Below are 27,212 nucleotides of genomic sequence, written 5' to 3'. Positions count from 1 at the left end.
GGATGGGTCATGGGATGCTGGGTGAGTGAGAGAGAGGGACAGCGACAGGAGGAGCTGAACCAGCCAAGACTGCAACGACCACGTGAAGCCCCTGGACTGAGGGCGCCGGGCCAGAGCCGCCCAGATGCCGTGTCCAGGCTGGGAATCCAGCCAGGCACTGGCCTCCTGCTGCTGGAAGTAGAGCCTCGTCAAGCACGTCCTGGGGTTTCTCCTGACCTTCCCTCCTGACAGCTCTTTAGGCCAGCAATCCTCAACCCTGGCTGCCGGTGAGAGTCACCTGGGAGCTTTAGAAAGTCCAGATGTCTGGCTGCTGGCTGCACCTGGACCAATGGCGTCAGAGTCGCTGGCACAGGGCCAGCATCTGACGGGGCTTCTCAGGAGTTCTCCGAGGCTGAGAACCACAGATTGAGAACCTCTGCAGCCTCAGCACCCGAGGCTTGGGAATCTTGGACGCAGCCCTGCCTTCCTGGGCAGCGGGCTCCGCTACCTCCCGGGGCCCACACTCGGAGTGTCTCCTGATGCAGGTCAGATCTGAGCTCTGCCCCTTGCTGACTCATAACGTCTGTGGGTCTCAGTGGTCTCATACGTGAAGGAGGAATTACAGGAGGTTGTGTAGGGTGCCTGCAGTCAGAGCACAGTAAGCCCCCACTGTTTGCTCTCACTGCGGCCAGGCCTTCCCCTTCCCGCAGGTGGAGGTCTCTGGACTTTTATAATGGTACTGCCCAGGGTAAACAGTTCCTGAGCACTGCCAATGGATGTGTATTTATAAACTGCATTCATGGGTTACTATACTAACATATTATGCATATTATAAAACATTCCACAAAAATAGAAACTTTTAAGGATTGAGATAAAAATATAAATACAAGTTCCCATATTTTCTTCTTGATGCCCCTAGGTATATGCACCCCACCTTAGGGCACCCTGCTGGAGGGCCCACTGAGAGAGGCGGTGGTCACCTGGGGTCACGAGCGTGGGGCGAGGGAGCAGGAAGTGGGGAGCTGCACACGGGGCCCTGGGGAAGCTCCGGGCGGTGGTGGGGGTCGGTGCTACAGCTCCGAACCGCTGGGGAAGCGGCAGCTACGGGCGGGGACCCGGACACCGCGCAACCCGTTAGGATCCTCAAGGGAGGGTTCCGGCCTGGAGGCCCTGGGTCCCGGGGAGCCCGGGCACGGGAATCCGGGGCAGAAGGATCTCGGGCGCGAACCTCGGGAGTGAGGGGACTCAGGCCCCAGAGAGTCGCCGGAGCCCGGCTCCGACATCAGCCGCGACAGGTCATCCACCAGGTGCCACTTCTCCTGCACTTGCTGGGGCGGAAGAGGGGAGCGAGCGGCCGGTTTACGAGCGGCGCCTCCTCTCACCAGCTGCCGCGGGAGAAGCGGCCACCTCGCAGTAGCAGCCCCGAGGCCCCGCCCCACCAGTTTCCCCTCCCCGCCCCCGCTACGGCCCCGCCCCACCAATCTCCCGCCCTATCCCTAGACCCGCCCCGCCGGGCCAGAGACCACGCCCCTCCCGATCCCGCCCCAGCCCAAGGCCGCGCCCCATCAGGTCCCGCCCCAGCCTGGCCAGAGACCACGCCCCCACCAGTTTCACCTCCTACTTCAGCCCAAGCCCACACTCCCGTTAAACTGGGTCCCCAAGCCTAAAGCCACATTCCTGTTGACTGGTTCCCGGCCGGAGGCACCGGTTCCCTCCCTCCACCTTCCCCACTTCTATCCGCGGCCTGAGGCCACAATCCCGACAGGGTCTTGCCCGGAGTCCGTGACCCCTCCCCAGTCCGGCGGACACTCACCCACACCAGTTGCTTCCGGAGCCCCCGGATGGCCCTCGCGCTGGCCTGGGACTGGGAGACGCACACGGTCAGGACAAGGCTTTGGATAGACGGGGATGCTAGGTCAGTCAGCCCCCCTACTTCCTCCTTCCCCACCCCAGTCTCTTAAAAACCACCTCCCGGGGTCTTCTCTCTTCCAGGTTCCTAGACACCGCTTTCTCTCTCCTCTCCTTCCTCCCACTGGTCGCTCAGCCCCTCTCCTCTAAATGTAGTAAGAATAACAAGCGCGGCAGGCTCACAGCGTGTCTGCACCAGGCGACGTGCTTCCCCAGTGGTCACTTAAAGTGCCCGCTTTACAGGTGAGGGCCTTCAGGGGCTGCCCAGGGGCACAGGGCAACCCCCATGCCACCTGCCCTTGGGCCCCTGGCTCCCTGCGACCTTGGGCTCTCCTTGTCTGGCCCCCAGATCCCATGAGACTGGCTGAGGGTGCCCCCTCCCTCGGCCCCTGCTGCCCTGAAAGGCACCTGAGCAGGATGAGGAGGGGGAAGCTGAAGGCGTGGGAGCCCAGGTAGTGGAGGATGCGCTGGCTAGGGGGTGGGAGCCGGAGGGCCACCAGCTCTGGGACCACCTGCCAGGGGGCTGAGTAGTTGGTGAAGAGGCCACAGTCCCAGGAGGAGCGGATGCTGGGGAGAGACCGCCAGAGGAGGGCCGGTGTCAGTGCTCGGGTGACGAGCTGCCGGCCCGGCAGCCTCAGCCCGTCTGCTCCCCTCACCTGCTGACCACATAGCCCAGGGGCACAGCGGCCAGGAGCAGGCCCAGGATGAGCACCAGCTGGAAGAAGAAGATGGAGCTGGAGGCGCGGAATGGCCGAGGGGACGCCCTGGAGTTCCTCAGCAGGGTGTACTAAGGAGAGAGCAAGGACACAGGGGCCTCAGCGCAGTGTGCAGATGGGAGGTGCCCGGCGGGGCAGCAGCAGGAGGTGAGGGCTGCTCTGCTGCTGGCGCTCGAGGTGCCCACACAGGTGCGGCCCTGCTCCCTCCCAGCCCCCGAGCCCTCACCTTCTTGATGTAGAAGGTGAGGAAGACGAAGATGCTGTTAAGCAGGGGCAGCAGGGGGCAGTAGAAGAGGCCCATCCAGGTGACTGTCTGGCCCTCCACGATGTCCAGCACGTTCTTGGGCAGCAGGAACTCCTCCCGGTCCAGCCAGGCCCAGAACCGGCCCGAGAACCGCTCCACCAGCAGCCTGGGGGAGGGGAGTGCCCAGGTACCCACCACCCAGAAGTGTGTGGACCTCGTTGGTCCTGGCTGTGGACCATAACACACTCACACGGTAACAGGCATGTAGAACTGCTCACCCCTGGCTGTGGCCACTGGCCACCCCCAGACACGCCCACTCCACCCCCGTAGTGTCCCCACGTGGCTCACCTCCTAGGCAGGCTGACAAGGAAGGTGAAGGCCACCGTGAGGAGGAAGTTGAAGATGCTGAGTTTGTACAGCTCCTCCCCCACCGAGTTCTCCCAGCACTGGTCAGAGGGGGCATCTGTCACTACCCTCGGTCCCCAACCGCCCCTCACCCGCCCGTTGGGGGACTCTGTGGTCTAGGAGCCTTGCCTGGAGTCTGATATGATTGCTAAGTTAAAACCCGGGCCTGGGATAAGATTTGAGCAGACAAAGCCCACAGTCTGGGCTGCCTCTCTGCACAGCGCAGAATGTGATGTGAATGGCGCCCCCTGGAGGTGACTGCTGGGTGGGCAACTCTGCCCACAGCCTCTCACAAAGGTGAGACCCTGAGAAGGACGAGGAGCTCAAAGAGGTGGGGCTTTGCAGAGGACAGGAGGGACAGGCCCTGATAGAGTCACCGGCCACCTGGTAGTCACATGCGTTGTAGCCGTAGGACTCACAGCTGGTCTTGTTTCTGCCAAAGCACAGCAAAGTCTGGCCCAGCGAGAAGGAGAACATTCCCAGGCTGGCCAGCTTCAGCACCACACACCTGGGGGTTAGGGGAAGGGGCGGGGACTGTGTCAGGGGAGGAGCCCAGGCACATCTACTCGGGACACAGGTGTGGCTGACATCTGCATGAGCTCAAGTCTCTCCCGGGCCCAGCCCCCTCGAAACCCAGAGCCCAGCCTCCTTCCAAACTGCTCCATGCGTGGCAATATTTCCCAAAGTGCGTTCCCTAGAATCTTGGTCTCCAGATGATTCACAGGAGAATGGTTCTGTTTACATCAGTTTGGGAAACACGGCACAGTCCAGCCATCCTCCCCCCACACCCAGCTTGGAGATTCACAGGCACATACGTGCTTTTATATCATTAATGCAGGTGAGATCTCTCTTCTAGGGCCTATTAATGCCCTAGTCCGTTTACACTGTCCATATATCACAAACACGTGCATGCATACTCCTGAATAACATGTAACTGGATCACACAGGTAGGGTGGCCTAACCCCAAACGATTGCCTGCACGTTATATCAAAGTGTGGACTTTCTTTTTTTTTTTTTTTTTTACTTTTTGTCCATACTCCGCAGCACGTGGGATCTTAGTGCCCCGACCAGGGGTCGAACCCGTGCCCTCTGCATTGGAAGCACGGAGTCTTAACCACTGGACCGCCAGGGAAATCCCATGAAGTGTGGACTTTCAAGGCTGATACACGGCCGGAGCCTGGCTGGGAACAGTGGTTCTTGTGTTGAGGAAGGCAGGGGTGGTGGGGGCTTATTTTTATCTTTCATCCTTTTGAGCATTTTGAATTTTTTTTTTTTACCATGTGCACGTGCTATTACCCATTCCAAGAATAAAATTTCAAAGCAAACACAATCTACCTCGGAATGGGTAGATACGCAGAATGGGCTCCGGACAGCTTCTGTGCCAAGGAAGCCCGAGGAAAAGCAGACCGTGCCAAGTGAGGGGTGGGTGGCAGACGGAAAGAGAACCTGGGCTGGAGCTGTTGTGTGTGTGGGGTCCTGTGGGTGGGTGGGTCCAAGGCAGGACCCGAGTCCTGGGAGAGGAGACAGAGCAGAGCCTGGGGGCGGAGGACGGCTTGAGTTTGAACCTGCACCCAGCAGGCATGGGGAGCCTCCCTTGGCCAAGGCGCTTGACCCTTTCAAACCTCAGTGTCCTCACCTATCCAGTGGCAGTGAGGATGGTCCTAACTTCACAGGTCACGTGAGGGTGTCAAGGTGAGGGGTGTAAACCCTCGGGGCACATGGGAGGGAGCTGTGTTCCTAGGTGGGTGACTGTGGCACCCAACGTGTCCTGGCAAAAACAGTCACTGGCTTGCTTTGGATGGTGGGGACTGGAGAACCTTAGACCGGGGCCCCCCAGACTGTGTGTGGGAGCAGCTGCCTGCCTTCCCTTGCACGGGACCCCTGATGCCAGGTGATAACCAAGACAGGCGGCAGGACACAGCCCTTCCATGCCCTCCACACTCCGTCCCACCTGTCACCCCCCCAGGTGTCACTCACCAGATAAGGGTGAGGTTGACCTCAGTGTTGGGAGGGTAGTTTTCCAGCTGGACCAGGAAAACAAACAGCAGGGGACCCAGAAAGTTGACCAGGGCGATGACCCCAGGGGGCAGGTACTGGAGCAGCAGAAACAGGGACTCCTGTGGGGAGAAGTGGATAAGGGGGTGCCGTGGGCTGGAGGGCCCCCAGCGGCTCCCCTATCCCCTACGGCCCCCTTCAAGTGTAACTCTGGTGCAGGCCCGGAATCTGGAAGCCCACGGATTATTCCCAGTGGCAGCAGGGGGTATCCACAGGTAGAGCCTGTCTGACTTGGTTATGACTTTGGGCAAATTGCTTTAACCTCTGTGAGCCTCGGTTTCCTCTTCTGCAAAGTGGGACCATCCCGTCTCCTCCCCCAGGTCTGGCCAGGATTAAATAAATGCATGTCAGTCGCCTGGCACCTCCTTGTTGTCCTGCGAGTACTTGGTGGCACAGAAGATTGCACTGATGGCCCCAACCACCAGGAGCCCGATGAGGATGTTGACCCGCAGGTAGGTGAGCAGGTGGCAGGCCCTTTGAGCCCGGGTCTGATGCTGCACCATCAGCAAGTGACGCCCCTCCTCCAGCTCCACCTGTCACGGGGGCAGGGGCAGGGGCACAGGTGGGTTAGGGCTGGCCCAGGTGGAAGCGGAGGGGGCTGGCAAACAGCCCCAGGTCGGTGTGCGTGGGGAGAAAGGCTGCCAGGCTCTAGGCAAGGTTGGGGTGACGCTGAGGTGGGGACAGACGGGCTGGTTTTGTCCAGAGCATCCCCAGAGTACCGTGCAGGTGAGCGCTCACACCCAGACACGGCACAGCCCCCGCCTCCAGCTGGAAAACCGTGTGTGCACACACACACACACAGACACACTCCCACACTCAAGCCACACACTCATACAGTCTCACGTGCTCTCACACTCATTCACTCTCACAACTCACACTCACGCACATCCTCACACACACCTTGAACTCGTTGCTGATCTCATGCTTCTTGATGGTAGCTGCCTCCTGCCCCTGGATGCAGAAGTCCCAGGAAGAGAAGACCTTGGCGCTGAGAGGTAACCTGTAGTCCTGGCCCAGGAACATCTTCTGTGGCAGCCCCTTCACCATCCTGGAGGGGGCAGAGGCCAGGGCTCAGCCTCAGCTCGGCTCTGATCTGGGGTGGGAAGTCCCAGGCAGCCCTAAGTGCAGCCTTTGGACTCGGCCTGGGTGGGGGGGTGGGGACACAGGAGCGGTGGCCCCGCTCCTGAGGTCTGCAGCTGGGGATGCAGAGTTCCAGCCCTAGAACCTCCATTGGCAGGGACTCCCTGCCAGCTTGGGGGTACCACGCCAAGCAGGGGTGATCAGGGAAGACCCCCTGGAAAGGGGTGGAGGCAGGGGCTCTGCTCTCACCGCTGTAGAATCCCACAGAAGCAGAGGAGCAGGCAGGCCAGTGGGCTCAGTAAGTAGGCCAGGCGGATGCTGTATATTGAGCTGCTCTCAGGTCCCGCTCGGTACGCGCCGTAAAAGAGATAGGTGTTGTTGAAGGCCTAGGGATGTCAGACAATGACAAGTGAGCCAGGCTGTGTGCTAAGTGTTTTCTTGCTGTTAACACATTAGCCCTCACAGTGACCCCATCAGGTAGAGAATAAGAGTATCCCCATTTCACAGAGGCTCAGAAGGGTTGGGCAACTTGCCTAAGGACACACAGCTTGGAAGAAGAGCCAGGACTGGAACACGGGAGCCTGCACGGTAACCACCCAGTGGCTTCCAGGGATGAGGGTAGGGTGGTGCTTATCCCAGAATCCTGGACACTTTTTCCCTTCTTGTCCTTCAAACCCCGACCCCAGCTGGGCTCTGAGGGCTGTGGGCACATGTCCACGGGCCTGGGCTGTGCACAGTGGCCTCAGCCTCTCTCTGACCCCACTGCTGACCCAGCCAGCCTGTCTGTGGAGGACCGTCTCCCTAGAAGCCAACGTGCCCTTGGAGGGGTGAGGGTCCTCTTAGACTGGGGTTCCCTGAGGCTAGATCACCAGGTTCCCCAGCCTCCCTGGTCCACAGCCAGTACAGACCCACTCACCCTGCCGGTTAAAACATTCCAAAGTAGATTGTTGAACTTGGGAACACCAGTCTGGGGTTGGTGGCCACCAGGACACTGGAGGGCTGTCGAGGAGGGAGAGGGGTCCAATAGGGAAGGGTCCCCAAGGCATAGGTGAGACTCTGCCCCTCTCACTCCATAGCCTCCAATCTCAGGAGGCCTGAGCAGGGTCATGAGGGCATGTCAGGAGGCCTGTTATGCAAAAGGCGAGATCGAGTAGAGCCTCACGGCTGGACCCAAGCAGGACGATGCCCAGGGTTTGGACACAGAGGGTTGGGGCTGTCCCAGTGGACCAGGCCCCACAGGGTTCAGGTGGGCTCGGGGGGCACTGTTCCCTCCGTGGGCCAGGCACTCACTGAAGTTCAGAGCAGGTCCTCTGTCAGGGGGGCGGAGCCAGGTCAGGGGCAGCAGGACGAAGCTGGTGGTCAGAAGTAGGGTCAGCAGGTTAAGCAGCAGCAGGAAGCGAAGAAAGGTGAAGTAGGACTGGATTCCGGTGCCAAAGAGGCCTGCGGGGAACAGCAGGTGGGTCCGGAGGTGCCGAGCCGTGGGCCCAGCTGATAATCTGAGGGTTGTGGGGGGTGGGTGAGCAGCCTCACAGGGACCTCAGTGTAACGGCCAGTCCTGGAGGCTGGCCTAGCAGTACCTCTAACAGCCACCAGGGGTGCCATCATCCACCAAGGTTTGAAGGGTGGCTCTGGGGGCAGAGGGGGATGTGTGAGGAAGGCGGGGTGGGTTGGTGGGGGTGGAGGGGTACAATGGCCAGGGGGATAATGCCCTCCTCTGGTTTCCAAACTAGACATTGAGACTCCAGAGAGGGGAGGCAGGAGGTGGGGATTGGGGTTCGGGTCCTACCCCCGATCTCGTAGAGAGCCCCCTCCCAGAGCCCACAGCCCCGGGCCAGCCGCCGTGCTGCCTCCCCCAGGCGCCGTCCTGCAGTCTGCTGCCTGTGACGCCACTGCTGCCAGCACGAGGTCTTCACCCCCTCGGGCTCCCGCAGCTGCCTGGGATGGGGTGGTGATGGGAGGGGTCCCTGAGTCACCCAGCATGCCCACCTGGCCAGGTAGAGCAGCACCCTGGGCCAGGGAGTCTTCCCACTGCTGGTGATTTCCACCCCCCCAACCAACAGGTGCATCCTCTCCCCACCCCCACTGCTCCTCCTCCGCTGTGTTCGGCAGGGTGTTCGGGCACCCACCGGATGAAGCGCTTGTCCACCATGGCGTAGGGCAGCACCTGCACAGGTTCCTGGGAGGAGCACAGCCGCTCCATCTCCTGCTCCCACAGCTCCTCGCCGGCCGGCTCAGGTTCTGGCTCCCCTGAGGCCTGCACCGACCACTGCCTCAGCATCTCTGTGATGGGGTTGAAGTTGGGGTTGTAACGCTCCCCCTCCTGGGAGGGGATGCTGTTGGAGGAGATCTGGCTCAGTCTCCAGCCACATCTCAAAGCAACGTATGGCCTCAGTTTCCCCATCTGTCAGACGGGGAGAAAGGTCCAAAGGGCTCGGAAAGATGGGACGTCACAAACAAAGCCAAGGCCAGGTGTGGCCACAGTTAAGTGCGGTGGAGCCCAAGGCCCGCTCTGCCCCACCGCAACCGGTTACCAGTGGCCGCAGCCCTTCCCCATCGCCCCCTGGCAAGGGACAATTCCACGTGCCGATTCTCCCATTGGGAAGACCTCTCTGCCGCAAACCCCAGCAGTTCCCTGGATTCAGCATACTGCAACACCTCGAATCTGGACGTGTTGGGACCTCCTCTGTCTTCTACCTGGTGGTCCAGATCCCGGGACTGGGTCCACCCCGGCCCCCCATGGAACCCAAATGGGGAAGCGTGGCTACAGCCCCGGCCGTGGGAAAGGAAGGAAGGGACCCCTCTGCCCCTCAGCAGCGGCTCTCACCCCTTCCCCGCCAGCTGCCAGCAGCTCCTCGGCCTCAGTTCTCTCTTCCACCCCCTCACGATCCCCCCTCCCCTCACGCTGCACCCAGCTCACCTGGGGACAAGGGACCTAGAGACCGTCCTCCGACTGGCTCCCGCCACTCCCGGCGGGGCTGCGAGAGAGCCGAGGGGAGGGGTCACATGACAGGAACCCCAGCACCCCTAGCCGTCGCCTCCCCGCACTCCTCTCTCCCCCGCCTCCGGCACTTCCTCCGCGCTCCACTGAGGCCCGCACTTCCTGAGGGGGCGCGGAGCGCCAGCAGGCAGGTGAGAGGCGCTGCGCGTGCGCGCTGGGCGGGGGTCGGGCCCTTCCCCTCCCCACGGGGGACCCGCGGCTTCTGGGCCGAAGGTCTGACCCTGCGGGGCTGCGGTCCGCTGGGCGCAGGCCCCGCCCCTTATCCGCCGGTAGCCCCGGCTCCGCTCGGCTCAGAGGGCGCGATAGTGCCATAACTTAGGGGGTGGGTCCGACCACTCAGGGCTGCTCGATTTTCAGAGGCCCTAGGCGTTATTTCTCAACTTCCCGCCTCGATCTTTGGCACTTAAGCCGAAGCGGCCCAGCGCCTGGCCTATAGGAAGCGCTCAGGAGCCCGCTGCACTCATGCCCCGCCCCGGCGAGTTGTCTCGGCCCTTTCTCTCTCTCGGGACCCCCTGGGAGGACCCGCGGTCCTGTCCTTCCTCCTTCTCCCTCTCCGCCTCCTTGAGGGCCCCCCTCATCCCTAAAGAGCTCCAGTGTTTTTTCTGCCTCCCTGCCTGCTTCCGCTCCTGGTTTTCCAGATGCCCCCGCCCCCCCGCCCCGCGCCCCATGCCAGGCCCCAGGCTGGGTGCTGGTGCTGGGCACACAGTGAGCATAGAGATAGAGACGGAGCGGGAGAGGGGGGACGGACTAGTAAATGTACATGTCACTAGGAAGTGGCACATGCTCCAACAGGGTTCAATCCCGGAAGGCTCCCCAGAGGAGGTGACTTTCAAGTTGTGCCTGGGATCATGCAAGTAAAACGTGACTGGAGCATGGGTGTGCAGGGCAGGGAGTAGTGTTGGGGGAGAGGCGGGGGCTGGGCAGAGCTAGTTCTCTAGGCTGAGGTGCCTGTACCAAGATCCATCCTGAGGCAATGACTATTTGGGCATCCTGGCTTGGCCCACCTGTCCTCCCCTCCAGGAGGGCCCTCCCCTTCCTTTCTGCCTTCCAGCTCACTTTTACCCTGCCCGCCTCTCAAGTCTTCTCCCAACCAGAAATGGCTCCCACCACTGTCCAAATCCCACCCTTTTCTCAAACCCAAGGGTGACTCTCCTCTGCCGGGCTTTTTCGAGGTCAGGTTTCTAGGTAGAGCTCCCAGGTGGACAAGACTTACACCCTGGCCGATGACACCCTGGAGGCTGACTGACCTCTCGGCCCGTTTCCTCATCTGTGAGCTAGGGTCATCAGTGCCCCCCTCCCTGGCTTGTGGGGAATAACGGAGCAAACAGCAATGGGGACAGCCCCCAAGTGTGCCTCCTCTCTTCCCCACCTAGCACACAGGAAGTGTGCCGGAACTCTGCTGGAGAAACCACGCCCACATCGGGAGGTCGGAGATAACCCCGGGTTCTACCAGCCAGTTTGGGGCTAGTTGTCGCAGGAGGCTGTGCTGGAGGAGGGGGCTACCCAATGTAGTCCTGCAACGCCCGCCGTATCCGTGTGGCTTTGCCGCATGGTGTTATTTTGATAATCGCCCTGGGAAGTGGGAGGGTCCGGAATCATTGTCTCCATTTGAAACTTGGGGAAACTGAGTCCCACAGAAATTGGCTTCAACCGGAGATTGGAACACTTCCAGACACTCGCCGCCTTCATCTTGGTCAGACCTCAGGGTGGGGTGAGAGGAGGGGTCGGAAGCTGGTGGGGAGAGGGCACAGTCGCCGAGGGCTCGACGGGGAGGGGAAGCAGGAGGAGCGGGGCGCGCCCCCCCAGCCGGGTCACGTGACTTGTCCGAGCCCCGTCGCCACGTGGGCCGGGCTGGGCGGAGCAGCACTCTGGCCCCGCCAGGCCTGGTACGCTCACAGGTCGCCCCAGGGCCCTTGGCCACTCCCTCCCTCTGACCTCACGACCCCTCCCGCAGCTGGTGGAGCCCAGACACAGTTTCCGGCGGCCCTCGCGGGGGACAGGTGAGCCGCGCGCCGGGCCCCTCCTCCCCAGCGCCTCCCAGGCCAGTGCCGGGATGCGGATGCCGGGTCGTGGGTGGGGGCCGCAGCTCCGGGGCTTAGGGACCTCGCCCTCGTCCTCCTAGCCCCATCCAATTCCCCTGCGGCCACCAGCTCCACCCCCTCCGAATTCCTTTGGGCCTCTGGGGCCACTGGGCACTGAGTTGACTCCTCGGGTTCTCTTGGATCTCCCTGAGTTCACTACCGGAGTTGACTCTCTCAGGGGTGTCCGGGCGGGGGACGTGAAGATCTCAGCTCACCCCAACAGTCAGGTGGCGGGCGTCAGGGGAGAGGGCGGTGGTGTGCGTCTCTCCGGATGGGAAAGGGTGGGGAGGCTGGGTTTGCAGGTGGGTACCACTGGTGGAAAGTGGGCGTGTGGGAGACTGGCAGATGAGGGGTCCAGGGTCTCTCGGAGTTCCTGCCTTCCCTCGGCTCAGAGGCTGGGCCGCGGCGCTGACTGGGCAGTAGCTGCTCCCAGAGGACTGGCTTCCGGCTGGGGTGGGGTTTCTGGAAACGCGCCCCACCCTGCCCCTCCCTACCTGGCTCACGGCTCAGGAATGGTGCACCCTGGGAGCTCCTGCCCGACTTGTCCCTGCCTGGGCAAGGGTGCCGGGGTGCTGGGTACCAGCCGGACAGAAGTCTTGGGCAGTGCCCAGATGCCAGTGCCCAGGTGAGCCCCCATCCTCCAGGCAGCCTCTGAGCGCCTTCCCTCTCCCTGCTTCTCCCTCCTGGAGAAGGGGTGTGTGGGAGAGGCCTGTGGATCTGAACCTGGGAAGGTCTGTCTTTCCAGGAAGGAATTCCAGCTCTAGGGACTGGATTGGGGGGCACACCCTCAGCCCCAGCTACTTACCATTTCAAGCGGAGTTAAGAGTCCACCTCTGACCTCTCTCTGCTGGTTTCTCCACCCTGTGCTCCTGTGAGAGAGAAGGGGAGGGGGCTTGGACTCTGTGCGGCCTGGGCTCAGAGACTGGACACCCCTAAGTGAGGGCACTGTCTGGGTACAGCCCTAGCGGGACCTGCTCTGTCTGGACACCCTGGCCTCGCCTGAGGAAGCCCCTTGAGCTGAGCCAGCTTTCCTCTGTGCTGAGTTCCCTGGGGGTGAGGGTAGCGAGGAGGGGTGGACAGGGCAGACCGAGGGCTGGGCCCCGTCTTGCTGGGGCAGAGCCTGCAGGACTCAGGGGGTGGTTGGGAGCCTGCTGCCCTTGCCCCACTCCCACGGGCTGAAGAGCCTGGACAAGGCCGCCCTGGTTCAGTTGTCTTGGGTGATGGCAGAGCCCGGACAAAGGCTGCCTGTTCAACGCCCAGCACCCCTCCCCCAGCCAGCTGCCCTGGCCTGCGGGAGGTGATGGAATATACGGGAGTCTCCCAGGAGGGCTGTCAACATTGACGCGCCCAGGCTGGTGTGGAGTGACTCCTGTGGGGGGGATGCAGGGTGGGCCGCAGCCGAGGAGGCCATCCTGTCTGCCGTTCTGTCAGGCGCTGGTGGGGGTGAGGGCCCAGGCTGCTAGCTGTCTGTGGGATTTCCGGCCGGGAGGAAGTGCTGTGTGGTCACGGGCGGGCACAGGGAAGGTCTCAACTGCTCTGACCTTTCCCACCCAGAGGGCGGCATCTCTGGGTCAGAACCCTGGGAATGGAGAACCTACCTACAGGCACCCCACCCGCTCCCCATCTCTCAGGGATGGCGTCACTGAGGAAGCCGGTGGGGAGCTGCCCAGACTCCCCTCACTTCCTTCCTCCTTCCCTCCGGAATGAGCTCCCCCTCAATCCGTTCTGGCCTGAGGATTATTTGGGGCCCCTCACTTGGCCACTCGTTTGGTGTTTGTGTGTGGATGGGGGCAGGATGGGGGCTCAGGCAGCCTGGGCTGGGAGTGGCACCCCCCATGGTCCCCAGGGAGCGGGCAGTGGAGCTGGGTGCCAGGCTAACTTTGCTGTAACGCTTTCTGTCTCATCACGTGGGCAGCGGGAAGCTCCTGAGGCTGTGTCCAGGCTCTGAACTACCCTAGGTCGGCAGACTGGCTGCGGGTGGGCCGCAGATATGTCCCGGTCGCTGGCTTTTGTCCTCAATGTCCCTGAGACCCCACAGGACCCAGAGGAGTAAGTGCTCTGAGGTGGGGCTGGGGGGCTGGGATGTATCACCCCCAGGGAGAGGTGGTCTGGACCTCAGCCCTTCGGAGGGGGTAGGCTGCTGGGACGAGGACTGGGTCAGCCGCAGCCTGAACTCCTGCCCCTTCCCCCATTCTCACCACAGCAGCCAGGAGCCCAGCCCCTATGATGAGAGCGAAGTGCACGACTCTTTCCACCAGCTCATCCAGGAGCAGAGCCGCTGGGTGGCCGAGGAGGGGCTGGAGCTGCAGCAGAGGGTGCTGGGGGCTGGAGCCCTGGGGGCCTCAGGTGAGCCCGCCTGCCCTGGCCCAGGCCGGGTGCTGGGATGTGTGGGCCGGACACGGAGCCTCTCAACCTCTCAGGAAGCCCCTCCTAGCAGCCTGGGGCAGCGGGTGGGCAGGGGATATCTCCGGCCAGTGGTGTCTGTAGAACCTCTCGACGAGTCTTTCTTGCTGGGCAGGCAGTGACCGCCAGGCCTTGCTGGGGCCCGAGGGCGCCCCTGTCTACAGCACGGCCACACTCCGCATCTTGGCCAGCATGCCCAGTCGCACCATTGGTGAGTGGGACCCTCTGCCTTTGGACCCTGGGCTGGGCTGCGGTTTCCGGCGGGGATCTGTGTACCTCAGAGCCAGGCCTCTTCGGCTCTTACCCCACCCCGTCTGCTGCTTGGAGGCCCAGCCCAGTCCCATGCAGCCTCGCCGCGGTCTAAAAACCTAAAAACGACTCCGGAGTCGTCACGGGGATAAAAATATGCTCTTGGGAACCCGGTGGTGCTTGAGGTCTCTTGTGAAAGAACTTTCATGGGTCCTGGGAAGGAGTGGGGGGGCAGCCCCTGCTTCTACATAAGAGGGGCGCGTCCCCCCCTGACCAGCGGCCTCCACAGGCCGGAGCCGCGGCGCCATCATCTCCCAGTACTACAGCCGTACAGTGAGGCTGCGCCGCAGGGCCGGCCGGCCTCAGCTCAGAGATGTGGGCCGCTCAGCCCGGCCCAGCCTCCGCCTGTACGACCTGGAGCTGGACCCCGCGGTCCTGGAGGAGGAGGGTGAGTGAGGGGGGGCCGGAGCCTCGGTGGGGAGGAGGTCAGCAGGCTGGGTCGGGGGACTGGGGTGCAGTGGGCTGTCTGAAGGCCCCCAGCGGTGAGGTCTCTTTGCGGGGGTATGGGAGTGTCTCGGTGTTCTGGCCACTGGCGTAGAGAAGTGCGGGCCTTTCCAGCTGCACAGTGTTTGGCTCATGCAGGCACGCGCTCCACAGCGTCTGTTGAGCATTTGTAGTGTCGCAGACGCTGGTGTTGGCTTTGGGATGTGATGGTGGTAAGCAGACCCAGTCAGCTCTCATGCAGCTTATTGTCTGCCTTGTGAAACAGACAGGAACCAAATAAATGGATAAGTGGATGGTTGAAGCTCAGATAAGGGCAGCTGAGGAAAGGCATGCCGCAGGAGAGTGTCACGGAACCTGTCTAGCCTGGAGCGACCCAGGAAGGCCTCCTGGAGGAAGTGACACTAGAGTCAATGGGGCATGGGCAAAGGCCCTGAGGTGGGAGCCTGCCGGCTTGCCTGAGTATCTCGGAGGCCTGTGTGGCGGGGCTGGGGAACAAGGGAGAGTGGTCATAGGAGGGAGCAGGGCCCAGCTCACAGGTTGGTCTTCAGCCAGGTGATCTCTGGCATCAGTGCCCAGGGGCTTGGGTACTTCCTGGGGCCCTGCCTGTGTTTCCTCTCCCTGTTTACCCAAGGCCTGCAGCTGGTGGGTGACGGAGCAGTGCAGGGTGGTGTGGGCTCTGAGGTCAGGATGGACATCCCAGTTTCATTGTGTAAACCATGCCAGGTGTCTGCTTTCTGGTCATTTTTTATGTGTAAAGTGGGGTTAAAATAGCACCTCCTTTCCAGGGTGGTTGTGAAGATGAAAGGAACGAGGACATAGGGGAGGGGCAGATCTCCAGGTCCCGCCCTCCCCTACTCACCCCACCAGGCCTTGGCATAGTGGGATGTGGTGGGGGCACAGTGGGGACTGCTGAGTGGGGGGCGGACGGGGCTCAGGGGCATTGTGGGGTCAGAGCAAGATGCGAGTGGGGACCCAAGAGGAGAGTTTGGTTCAAGGCAGAGGGGCCACTGGGCTGGGCCTCGGAAGATGCTGGGAGCTTGATCGTGTCCTGAGCTCCAGGGGGTGGAGGTGAGAGAGTGATGGCCAGTGGGGGTGTGGGACAGGTGGGCAGCACAGTGTCCTAGCAGAGAGGAGCCATCGGGCCCGGCAGGGCGGCAGAGGCCTGTGTTGCCGGGGAATGGCCACAGTTGTGGGAGGGAGGGAAGGATGCTGCGGGGAACCTGCAGGGCTCCCTCCTGCTCCTACAGAGAAGCGGGGCCTCCTGGTGAAGGAGCTTCAGGGCCTGACGGTGGCCCAGCGGGACCACATGCTCCGGGGGATGCCGCTGAGCCTGGCCGAGAAACGCTGCCTGCGGTCAGTGCCCCTCGGCCTCGTGCGGACCCCAGCCCCACTTCCTCGGCTGGGCGTGGTGGTTGGTGAGAAGGGCCCTGAGCCTGCGGTGGGCGGGTGGTCCCTGGGAGGGAGTGGACCAAGCCCTGACGCTGCCTCTGCCCCCAGAGAGGAGAGCCGGCCCCCGAGGGGCAAGCGGAGGGTCCGGGGGCGCCATGGGCTCCTCTCCTGCTGCAGCCGGCTGCGCGACAGCTGTATCCTGGTAGGCGCCTCTGGGCGGCTGGGGGCGGGGGCACTGAGGGGGGCCACGTGTTCTCCCTCCGCGTGCTGCTCGTGGGGTCCTCTAGCCTTCAGCCTGGCTCTGGGTGTGATCGACCCCCCTCCCCTAGCGGCTGCCCCTCCACTGCCCCTGCGCTCTAGGCCTGGCCCGGGGTCTGGTTGGGGGCCGGCTCCCCTCTCCAGCCTCGCCTGAGGGCTGTCCTGCTGCTGGCCCCACAGGCGTCGCACAACCTGGGGCTCGCGCTGCTCTCGGGGCTGCAGGCCCTGATGCCCTGGCACTATGCCCTGAAGCGGATCGGGGGCCAGTTCGGCTCCAGCGTTCTCTCCTACTTCCTCTTCCTCAAGACCCTGCTGGCCTTCAACACGCTGCTGCTGCTGCCACTACTGGCCTTTATCGTGGCTGTGCAGGCCGCCTTCCCGCCTGCGCCCTCGGGCTCCACGCCCGCCTTCAGGGGCCTGGAGCTTCTCACAGGCGGGGTGAGGCTTGGTGGGGGCGGGCAGGCGCCCCCTTGTCACGGCTTCCTCCAGGGATCCCCACCCCACCCCTTGCTGCGACTCCGGGAGGGGGGTGCCCTGGCAGCTCCAGGGTGGCCGTGGCCCTTTGCCCACCTCTGTGTTCTCCTCACTGCCCCTGCCCTGGCCCTTCCCCTCTGCCTTTCCCCTCTCCCTGCCCCCTGGGTGCCCTCCATCTGCCTTCCAAGCCTGAGGGTGGGTCAGGTGCAGGGAGGGGGAGAGTCCCTGATGTGGCCGGGCGTCCTCTCTACAGGGCTGCTTCACCCACACCGTCATGTACTACGGCTACTATAGTAACGCGACGCTGAACCAGCCGTGTGCCTCCCCACTGGATGGCGGCCAGTGCACGCCTGCGGCGGGCGGCCTGCCCTACAACATGCCCCTGGCCTACCTCTTCACCGTGGGGGTAGCTTTCTTTATCACCTGCATCACTCTGGTGTACAGGTAATAGCCCTCCACTCTATGACCCTGGCTCTGAGCGCCGTTGATCCACCCATACATCCATCTGTCCATCCATCCATCCATCCAGCTACCCATCCATTCATCCGTCCAGCTACCTATCCATCCACCATCACTTCCTCATCCATTCATCTGTCCATCATCACTCCATCCATCCATCCATCCATCCATCCATCCATCCATGAATCCTGCCTTCCTTCCATTCATCCATCCACACTTTCATCCACGCACCCATCCACTCCACAAACATTTGCTGTGCTCTGCTCAGGACAGGAAGGTAAGTGAGTTTGGTGCATGTCCTTGAGAAGCTTGCTGTCTACAGGAGAAGACGGGCCAATGAAGAGGCTGGGAAACTCCTGGTGTTATGTTGCTCCGGTGTTTTGGAGCATAGGAGAGGAAGTCAGACCAGCTCCCCAGGGCGGTGGCACTCATCCCAAAGAGGGAGGTTAAATAAGGGTGGGCTGGACAAAGGCCGGGGAAGGTGTTTTGGTTATCGGGAGAGGCAGTGCAAAGGCCCTGAGGTGAGCCAGCACCCTCTGCAGCCACGTCTGGGTGGGAGGCAGCCGGCCATGTTGGTGGGGAGTGGAGCCTGACCCCTCTTCTAGCCACCTGTGGCTGGCGGGCACCCTGTTGGTCAGGGCTGATCTAAGAGTGGCCGGCCGTCCACACCAGGAGGCTGAGAGCTCTGGGCTAGAGGTGGGGCAGGGAGAGTGGCTGGAGGCCCATCCAGCGCCGGGAGGGCCCCCCTGAGTGGGTGGTAGGTTTTGGCCGCAGGGAGCATCCCATCTGTCTTCTCCCAGCCTCTGCGCCTTCCGCCCCATCTCACCCTCTGCCTGCCTCTGCTTCTCCCAGCATGTCCCGCTCTTTTGGGGAGAGCTACCGGGTAGGCAGCACTTCGGGGGTCCATGCCGTCACTGTTTTCTGTTCCTGGGACTACAAAGTGACTCAGAAATGGGCCAGCCGCCTCCAGCACGACAATATCCGAACCCAGCTGAAGGTGAGCTGCCCAGGGACCCTGGGGACGCTGTCCCCCACCCCGTGTCCAGGGAACACCAGTCAGGGCCTGCTCCAGTGGGAGAGGGTTAGGGCTGCTCTCGGGCCCTCTCCCCGGAGTCCCCGTGTCCTCCGGCCCCCGCGGGCAGAGGCCTGCGGGGCGCCAGCTGGCACGTGTCCCAGTCCCCGGGGTACCCTGGGGTACACGAGAGGACACTGCCCAAGGCCTCAGGGCTTGAGGGTGGCTGGCCTGGGCCTCGCGGAAGGTTCTCTGCCTGTCTGGGGTTTCCCGCTGCGGGATTCGGGTCAGGGCTGTTCACGGCTTTGACCCGGCTGATGGGCCCCCAGGGAGTGCCCTGGGGCTCCAGGTCAGCGAGGGTATGGCTTTCCACAGGCAGGACAGCTCAGGAGGCAGGGCTGGGGAGGGTGCATGGGAGCGGCTGGGGCAGGCCTCAGCCTGCGGCCCCGTCCTGCGGTCTCCTGGTGCCTGGAGGGGCCCCAGAGCAGGGGGAGCGACAGGCCGTGGCCCCAGGGGTGGGCGGGAGGCGACCCCCGGTGCTCCCCGAGCCTCCCTGTGTGTCTGCTCCACGTGTCTCCTGGGGTGTGGCGCGTGTGTCTGCGTGTCTCTGTGGGTCTGTGCCGCGGGTGACAGGCCCGCTGCCACCCCCAGGAGCTGCTGGCCGAGGGACAGCTGTGGCAGCGCCCCCGGAGGGCGTGCGGACGGCTGCAACAGGCGGCCGTGCTGGGGCTCGTTTTGCTGCTGTGTTTGGGGACCACGCTGGTGTGCGCCCTGGCCGTCTACACCTTCTCAGAGCTCATGATCCAGGTGCGGGGAGGGCATGGGGGGTCCCCGCGGAGGCTCCGGCCGTGGGGTCAAATGCCTGCTTCGTTAGACTGGGCCCCCTGGGGCCCCGCCGCCTCCGCCCGGGCCCTCCCTGGAGGCCACTTCCCTCACGAGCCTTGTTCTCATTCTTGTTCTGTCTCAACACTCTCCCTATTTTTCTGTCCTTTTGTTTTCTCGTCTTCTTTTGGTTTCTCTTTTCTTCCCCCACACCTGTGTTCCATCCTCCGTCCTCCCCCTCCCACGCCCCTTCCTGTGCGGTTTGAACACTGGGCCTAGGGCGGAGGGTGGCGTGCCTGCCACTTCCACCCCCTCCTTCCGCCCCGGGAACCCCTCCTCCGTCTCGGGCCCATCAGTGGACCTGCCTCTGTCCTTGGGGCGCTGACCTCTGGCCCTCCCCCTGCCATAGCAGAGCCGTGTGTCTGCTGAGCGGGACTGGGTGCTGCTGGCCTTGCCCCTGGTGGTCTGCCTTCTCAACTTGGGGGCCCCCTACCTGTTCCGCGTCCTGGCCGTCCTGGAGCGGCACGACTCCCCGGTGCTAGAGGTGTACGTGGCCATCTGCAGGTGCGTGGTTGGATGGGACCGCCAGGTGGGGCTTTCTGGGGCGGGACCTCTGTCTCCCAGGCACCCCTCCCTCAGCCTGTGCACGCCCTCCCCCCTCTTTCCGCAGGAACCTCATCCTCAAGGTGGTCATCGTGGGGATTCTTTGCTACCACTGGCTGGGCCGCAGGGTGGGCACCCTGAAGGACCAGGTGAGGGCGGGCTGGGCGGTGCTGGCAGAGGCGTGGGGCTCCCCAGGCCCCTCAAGAGGGTCTGCCCTGGTCCCAGGTTGGGGGTGGACGTGGTGGCCCCTCACAGCAGCCAGCCCTCACCTCATCTTACCTGGCCCGGTCTACAAGTGTATTGGAAGCCCCGAGGTGGGCATGGGGAGCAGGGGTGGGGGGCACCAGGGCACTGGGGGCTGAGGCCGCGTCCGTTTCAGTGTTGGGAGGACTTTGTGGGCCAGGAGCTGTACCGGCTCATGGTGATGGACTTCATCTTCACACTGCTGGACACGCTTCTGGGGGAGCTGGTGTGGAGGTGAGGCCCCAGGGGCGGGTCCCTGCGCTCACCTCCTGGGCACCTGGGCTCCCCCTGTGGAAGGGCTCCTGGCATCCTCACCTGTGTGGTGGAGGTGAGGGTCACTCAGGCGGTTCTCAGGCCTCTGAAAATCAGGACCTGACCCCAGATTGGGGCCATAAATCTCTACCCGTGACGGCTCTTCTGTAAAATATCGATAAACTGAGAAAAACATTTAGGAGACAGGATGTAACCTATTTTGAGATTGGAAAGGAAAACAGGTTTCAAAATGATGCATATGGTATAATCTGTCTCATACAAAGGAAAAAGGGGTGGGGAGGAAGAACAGAAAGTAGAGGAACGTTTTCAGATGTCCTGGCTATGAGTGCTAGCATTGTAGGTGTCGTTTCCTTCTTTTTGTGTTTTCTTTGAGAACATATGAATTTAATAATAATAAGATTTAAAAAAAGCCGTAAAACAGGGACTTCCCTGGTGGTGCAGTGGTTAAGAATCCACCTGCCAATGCAGGGGACATGAGATCGAGCCCTGGTCCAGGAAGATCCCACATGCCGCGGAGCAACTAAGCCCGTGCATCACAACTACTGAGCCCGTGCTCTAGAGCCCACGAGCCACAACTACTGAGTCCATGTGCCAGAACTACTGAGCCTGTGCTCTAGAGCCCGTGCTCTGCAACAAGAGAAGCCGCCGCAATGAGAAGCCTGTGCACTGCAATGAAGAGTAGCCCCTGCTCGCCACAACTAGAGAAAAGTCCGCGTGCAGCAATGAAGACACAACGCAGCCAAAAAAAAAAAAAAAAAAAAAAAATTTATACCCGGGTATATCCGTACATGCTTAGAAAAAGGACGGAGATGAAGCTGGCTGCAGTGTGGACCCTTCAGGGTGGGACCCCAGGCCGCCGTCTCCCCTCTGCATCACTGGGCACCCTGGTGGGGCGGGCAGGGTCTTCAGCTTGGCGTGCGGGTCGGGGTGGGGACGAGGGTCTGTCTTGGGGATTGGCCCTCCTGCGTGACCCCAGTGGTTCTTCTGCCCAGGCTCATCTCTGAGAAGAGGTCTCAGAGGAAGGGGAAGCCTGAGTTCGACATTGCGGGGAATGTTCTGGAGCTGATTTACGGGCAGACCCTGACCTGGTGAGCATCTCCCACTTGTGTCCCAGTGCCTGGCCCTTGGGGAGGCTGACTGCTTCCCCCTGGGCCACAGCAAGACGCAGCCCTGGGAATCTGGAGGGACCTGACCCTCACTTCCCCGGGGACCCAGCCTCTGGGATGCAGCCCTCTCCTCTCCTTGCTCTCCTCAGGCTGGGGGTCCTCTTCTCCCCGCTCCTCCCCGCCATGCAGATCATCAAACTGCTGTTCCTCTTCTACGTCAAGAAGGTAGAGGTGCCGCTGGGTCCCTGGGAGGGCGGTGGGGCCTGGGGAGATCGTGCAGCCAGGGTGGCCGCTGGGCCGGCAGATGCGGAGCCCTGACCCAAGTGGTATGGGGCTGGCAGCCCAGGGCCACCCTCTGGGGTCAGTCCCACGGGCCACAGCTGACCCCGGTCCCGCCCCTGCATCACTGCCTTTGTCAGGGTCCGTGGTCACTGCCAGGTGCCCGTGTGCACGGGCCAGGGCTTGGGGCCGGGGGGCTGGGAGTGCTCAGGGCCAGGTCCTTCTCCCTGGTCCTGTGCTCCCTCCTCTGTACAGCGTGGATGCTGCGCTGGGGGTGCTGCCGGAGATGACGTTTATAAAGCGTCGGGCACGGTGGAGACCTTCAGTCAGTGGAGGTGGCTTTTAGTATCAACCCTTTCACATGCGGGTGACCTGGCCAGCCTGCCCCCCGTGAGCCTCAGTCTCCCCTCCGTAGACCGGGAGGTAGCCCCACTGGCCCTTTCCAGCCTGTGGGCTGAGATTCTGAGTGTCTGCTTCTCTGCGGGGCTGTCCTGGGGGATCGGCTCGGGCTCCCCCTGCAAGCAGAACACCCCCAGCCCACTGCCGGCCTTGCCCCCTTCCCTCTTGGAGGCCCCACCAGGCCTGGGGGAGGGTGGGTGGCAGGGTGGTGGCAGAGCGCAACCTTTGTCCCCAGACCAGCCTGATGGCCAACTGCCAGGCGCCCCGCAGGCCCTGGAAGGCCTCCCATATGAGCACCGTCTTCATCTCGCTGCTCTGCTTCCCCTCCTTTCTGGGCGCTGCCGTCTTCCTCTGCTACGCCATCTGGCAGTGAGTGGGCCCTCGGCCTCCGGGGGGCGGGATGGGGAGCTGCCCCCTGGGGCCGCTGTGGCTGGTGGCCGCGGTTTGGGTGGTGTGGAGGTGGCCTTTGTCCGGGCTGAGGGGTCAAGCCGCCCGCCCTCTTCCCCCAGGGTGAAGCCCTCGAGCATCTGCGGCCCCTTCCGGACCCTGGACACCATGTATGAGGCAGGCAAGGTGTGGGTGCGCCAGCTGGAGGAGGCGGGCCCCGGGGTTTCCTGGCTGCCCTGGATCCACCGGTACCTGGTGGAAAGTGCCTTCCCCATCTACTTGGCGTCGGCTCTGCTGCTGTGAGTGCGGGGCAGGCCCGGGTGGGGGCCCTGGTCTCCCTCCCCCGGGGCTCCTGCGCGGGGGACCCAGCCTGAGCGGCCATTTCCCGCAGGGCCGTGATCTACCTCAACATCCAGGTGGTGAAGGGCCAGCGGAAAGTCATCTGCCTCCTCAAGGAGCAGCTAAGCAACGTGAGTGCCCCTTGGGCTCCCACCTCGGGGGTGCCTGCTGGCTCACACCCGCGGCCCCTCCACATCCCCCCGCCCCCCCCCACCCGCATCCCCACTAGAGGCCGCCCAGCCTTGCCCGCAGGCTGTCCTTCCCTCCTTGCGCAGTTACTGGGCCTCCCATCACCTTGAAAACAAGTCACTGCCCCGTAGGTCAGAGTCACTTGGGCTGGCATTTCCCCAGACAGGAATGGCCTTTCACCTGGTCCTGTCCTCCCGGGGTCTGGGCTGGCTGCTCAGGGGCACCTGTCAGTGACAGCAGGTCTCCCCTGAACACTTGGTGGGCCCTGACCTCATCCCCAGGGCCCCAACCTTGCCCCCAGGGCCCTGACATCACTCTCCCCACTGCTGTTTCTTCTTTTTTCCTTTTCCTTCCCAGTTTCTCACTTGTGTACTTAATGCTTGAGCCCACCTTGGGGCCAGCTGGTGCCTGTGTCCCCTAGGCGGTCACATCAGGGCTCGTGGCCACCAGCCACTCTTCGTTAGAAATGACTTGGGGGTCAGCTGCTGGGTGTCAGCCGAGGCAGGACAGGGCTGGGGTGCAGCTCGCCTGTGACTCTGCTGCTGGCTAATTGGTGCAGGGACTCTGGGTCAGGTCTTCTTGGGTGGAAGGATGCCCTGGGGACAGCTCCCACTTTTTATACGGTTATAAGTAAGGCAGTACAAGGTAACCCCTCTCCTCCCCTTTCACAAACCGAGGGCAGGGCTCAGGCTGGGCATTTTGGGTGAGGTACAGCTATTGGAAGTGGGCTTTTCCCAACCGGCTCCTGCCCTACCTTGTAGAGTTTTGGGGCCTGCGGTGTCCCGTGGTGGTGGGACGCACAGCAGCGTCGGGAGGGGAATCCCAGCTCCGCCCGCCGTTCCTCTAGGAGCTGAAGGACGGTTCCCCAGGCAGCCCTTGCTGCAGGCTGTGTCCTCCCAAGGCCGAGGCTGGCCCTGGTTCTGAGTCTTTGGGGCCACACTTCTGATCTCAGCCTGCGCTCGGAACATCTTTTCCCTGGCCTGGGCAGGTGGCTTACTCAGGTGCACAGCCCTCTGTACCCACCAACTCGATGGAGAGAAAACAGGGAGGTCTCTTAAGGAGGTCCCACCTCGTAGTGTCTCAGCGCCTTCGTGGGTGAGCCAGGGTCCCCAGCGCCCAGAACGCATCCTGACCAAATTGCTGTTTTCCCTTTGTGAAGACTCCATGCGAGGAATCCAGTCTGACCCCGGGGTTCGATGGGCCCTGAAATCCGCCTGATGTTTACTGGGTCCTAGACTTAAAGCTGTATGTGCGTTTTCACAGTCACTTGTCGAAAGAGCCCTGGGTTGGCCAATACCTGCCCCAAAGACGTCTTTGTCCTAATCCCAGAAGCTGTGAATATGCCACGGTTACGTGGCATTGGGGTTGTGGGATTAGGTTCACAGATGGCATTACAGTTGCTAATCAGCTGACCTGGAGGTGGGAGATTATCCTGGATTATTCGGGTGGGCATGATGTAATCGTAAGGTCCTTAAGAAAGGAAGGGGGTGAGTCACTGTCAGAGAAAGAGGTGTGAGAAAGACTGGACTGGCCATTGCTGGCTCTGAAGGAGGCCATGAGCCCAGGGATGTGGGCAGACTCAGAAGCTGGAACAGGCAAGGATAGATTCTCCCCAGAGGCTCCAGAAGGAACCAGCCCTGCTGACTCCTTGCTTTTAGCCCACTGAGACCCATTTTGGACTTCTGACCTCCAGAACTGCTGTTGCATTTGTGTTGTTTTAAACCACTAAGTTTCCATAATTGATTAGGTCAACAATAGAAAACTAATAAAAGCCCCATGACACAGACATTTGTGTCCCTCTTTTACAGATGGTGACCGAGGTCAGAGGGGAGGTAATTTGCCCAAGACAGACTAAGTGTCAGGGCCGGTTGTACATTGAGTCAGGCTGGGTAGGCAGCCCTCACTGTGCAACTGATCACATTTCCCTTTTCACCTTGGCCACTAGGAAGCTTAGATGCATATAACTATATATGTGTGTGTGTGTGTGTGTGTGTGTGTGTGTGTGTGTGTGCCCACTACTTGGCTCTTGGTATTTCCTTGTCCTTGTTTGGTGCCTCTGTCCCCCTTCTTTAAACTTTTTGTGCTTGTGATGTCAGACACTCTTTGTGAGCTACCCCAAGTGCAGTCTGGAACAGGGCACTTCTGGACGGACACGCGATGGCTGTTTTCTCAGCCTTTGTGTTCTGGCGTTTCTAGGAGGGGGAAGACAAAATCTTCTTAATCAACAAGCTTCAGCGCATCTATGAGAGGAAGGAGAGGAGCAGGTGAGGGGCCCTGGAGGGGAGTGTGTGGGGGAGAAGGAACGGGTGCTGCACCAGGAGGCCTCTTCCCGCCGGCGGTGGGGAGGGAAGTGGCTGCCGGCGGCCCGGGGTGGCCTGCAGCCCCTTGGGACTCCCCTACCCTCTTTCCCCACCTTTCCTCCTCAGGTGTGTGGGGCATTTGGGGGAGGAAGAAAACTTAAGTTTGCTGAGAAAGGAAAAAAAAGAAATGAAGGAACTGTGTGCAGGGGGCAAGGTGGAGCTGGGGGTCTCTCATGCCCTTTCCCTCCTCTCTGCCACCCCTGTCTTTCTTTTTTTAAATATTTATTTATTTTATTTATTTTTTGGCTGTGTCGGGTCTTAGTTGCGGCACGTGGGATCTTTGTTGAGGCATGTGGGCTCTTTTGTTGTGGAGCGTGGGTTCCAGAGTGCATGGGCTCTGTAGTTGTGGCACGCGGGCTCTAGTTGAGGCACGCGAGCTCAGTAGTTGTGGCGCGTGGGCTTAGTTGCCTCACGGCACGTGGGATCTTAGTTCCCCATCCAGGGATCGAACCCTCATCCCCTGCACTGGAAGGCAGATTCTTTACCACTGGACCACCAGGGAAGTCCCTCTGCCACCCGCGTCCTGATGGGTCGGGGGTCAGCCTGGCTGGCCTTCTCAGACCCCTGCCCCCATTCTCCCCGTGAGGTGAACAACCCCCCTGCCCCCCCCCCCACCGAGTGCTGCTGCCTCAGCCCCGGCTGCCCTGGCGCAGGGCCGGGGCTGCTCCTGTGGCCGCACATCTCACCCTTCAACTGTTACCTGCGGCTGAGCCCAGGGAAGGGGAGATGAACTCAGACACCCTCCTGCTGCCTGGACAGACAGGCCACCCACGGGAATGCACACACACCCCTCCTCGACCCCCGCCCGGCCAGGTGGGCCAGCTGAGGTCTGCAGGTCGAGGCCCCTGGGGCTCCCCCGCCCCGACCCCAGGCAGCAGGAGCCCCCAGAACGAGCCATCTAACAAGATCCCCTGCCCACCCCACTCCCTCCCTTGCCGAGGCCTACCGGTGGTGAGTCCCGGCCTCGTCCGGCTCCTTTCACTTCTGTCCAGAGCCTTTCAGCCCTGGGAGGCCTGGAAACAGCTCCTGAGGAAGGCTGCTGGGGATCCTCTGGCCTCGGCTGGCCAGAGGGATGACCGTGGGGCTTCTCAGCCTCCCGAGCGAGGCCCCTTGCCGACTCTGCTTTCTGGCAGGGTTGGTAGAACCGAGGAGGCCGTGATGCCCCCGGCCGTATTCACAGACGACTGGGATGCCCAGTAGGACAGCGCTGGGCCTGCCAGCCCGGGAACCCTGTCACCCTGTCACCCTCGGTTCCCATGGGCCTGCAGGCACAGATGCCGCCTGGAGATGGCCCGCTGGGACACGGGGAAGGTGACGGGAGTCTGCAGCCCGTCTGAGGCTGGAGCACCCCCGGTGGACCCTGCCCAGGACTCTATTTATCCTGATTAAACACATTTTGCGAAGTGGGCTTGTCTCGTGGGAGTCCATGCTTATGTTCAGGCCTGCCCAGGTGCCCAGGGCTGTAGGTACAGCCCGTGGACGACCTCCAGGCCGAGGTCATGGGAACTTGGGCCTCGTGCATGTGCCGCCGCTTCAGTTTCTCCCTCTGGTTCTTCAAGGCTGCTCTCCTTGCCAGGCCAGGGCCCTGCGGCCTACCAGATGCCCGAGGGGCCTCCCCTGGTGCCGGGCTCCCCATGAAGCAGACTCTGTGCGGCTTCAGTATTGAGCGCAGGGCGCCCTTTTCTGGCCCCGCCCCCGATGGCAGGGATGGACCGCGCTGCAGCTTCAGGCGCTGCCCTGCCAGCCTGTGCTGTGCGGGACAAGAACGGGGGTGCGTGGAGGGTGACGAAGTGATGCTCTAGTGGTTCCTGGGGTGGGGGTGGAGGGAAAATATAGGGCGGGACTGGGGTGGGTCATTTGCTGGTAAGCCGTGGGGAGAGGAGCCTGCAGGCGGAAGGGCAGCCAGCGCCCAGGCCTGTGGCAGGAGCAGGGTCTGGCTGCCGTGACTGGTGGGGGGTGACCCCGGGTCTTGCCAGGCTGTGCTTGAGGAGCCTGTGG

General features: G+C 62.2%; 2 protein-coding genes across 19 annotated transcripts; one reads left to right on the top strand and one right to left on the bottom strand.

Moving 5' to 3' along the window:
* Nucleotides 1–818: 818 nt before the first annotated feature.
* TMC8 (transmembrane channel like 8) lies at nucleotides 819–12,995 on the bottom strand. 6 transcript variants are annotated; one of them, XM_049701547.1, is made up of 16 exons: nucleotides 12,272–12,995; nucleotides 8,514–8,667; nucleotides 8,174–8,322; nucleotides 7,678–7,827; nucleotides 7,304–7,386; nucleotides 6,637–6,773; nucleotides 6,208–6,355; nucleotides 5,670–5,840; nucleotides 5,230–5,369; nucleotides 3,637–3,760; nucleotides 3,196–3,293; nucleotides 2,830–3,013; nucleotides 2,544–2,674; nucleotides 2,296–2,454; nucleotides 1,793–1,871; nucleotides 819–1,307 (listed from the first exon to the last, which is right to left on the bottom strand). In XM_049701547.1, the coding sequence occupies exons 2-16, from the start codon at nucleotides 8,663–8,665 to the stop codon at nucleotides 1,050–1,052; spliced, it is 2,163 nt and encodes a 720-aa protein (XP_049557504.1). In that variant the 5' UTR covers nucleotides 8,666–8,667; nucleotides 12,272–12,995; the 3' UTR covers nucleotides 819–1,049. The 6 variants fall into 6 exon arrangements, with proteins under 6 accessions (XP_049557504.1, XP_033294515.2, XP_004275765.2 ...); XM_033438624.2 differs by lacking the exon at nucleotides 12,272–12,995 and adding an exon at nucleotides 11,682–11,779; XM_004275717.4 differs by lacking the exon at nucleotides 12,272–12,995 and adding an exon at nucleotides 9,305–9,444.
* On the top strand, nucleotides 9,411–26,622 carry TMC6 (transmembrane channel like 6). 13 transcript variants are annotated; one of them, XM_033438614.2, is made up of 23 exons: nucleotides 9,411–9,516; nucleotides 10,759–11,096; nucleotides 11,340–11,385; nucleotides 13,382–13,515; nucleotides 13,670–13,812; nucleotides 13,985–14,080; nucleotides 14,408–14,566; nucleotides 15,870–15,975; nucleotides 16,120–16,213; nucleotides 16,450–16,707; nucleotides 16,997–17,187; nucleotides 18,055–18,199; nucleotides 18,866–19,021; nucleotides 19,446–19,600; nucleotides 19,707–19,788; nucleotides 20,019–20,116; nucleotides 21,148–21,243; nucleotides 21,411–21,486; nucleotides 22,175–22,308; nucleotides 22,449–22,625; nucleotides 22,718–22,796; nucleotides 25,051–25,118; nucleotides 26,348–26,622. In XM_033438614.2, the coding sequence occupies exons 4-23, from the start codon at nucleotides 13,457–13,459 to the stop codon at nucleotides 26,412–26,414; spliced, it is 2,439 nt and encodes an 812-aa protein (XP_033294505.2). In that variant the 5' UTR covers nucleotides 9,411–9,516; nucleotides 10,759–11,096; nucleotides 11,340–11,385; nucleotides 13,382–13,456; the 3' UTR covers nucleotides 26,415–26,622. The 13 variants fall into 13 exon arrangements, 10 of the variants coding, with proteins under 10 accessions (XP_033294505.2, XP_049557499.1, XP_033294509.2 ...); XM_049701542.1 differs by having other exon boundaries at nucleotides 9,418–9,516; nucleotides 10,759–10,811; XM_033438618.2 differs by lacking the exon at nucleotides 9,411–9,516 and having other exon boundaries at nucleotides 10,508–11,096; nucleotides 22,449–22,512.
* Nucleotides 26,623–27,212: the final 590 nt, after the last annotated feature.

This window comes from Orcinus orca, chromosome 19, assembly GCF_937001465.1.
Source record: "Orcinus orca chromosome 19, mOrcOrc1.1, whole genome shotgun sequence".
NCBI classification, from domain to species: domain Eukaryota; kingdom Metazoa; phylum Chordata; class Mammalia; order Artiodactyla; family Delphinidae; genus Orcinus; species Orcinus orca.
The sequence above is the reverse complement of the archived record's forward strand: the minus strand, read 5'-3'. Positions and strand labels throughout refer to the sequence as shown.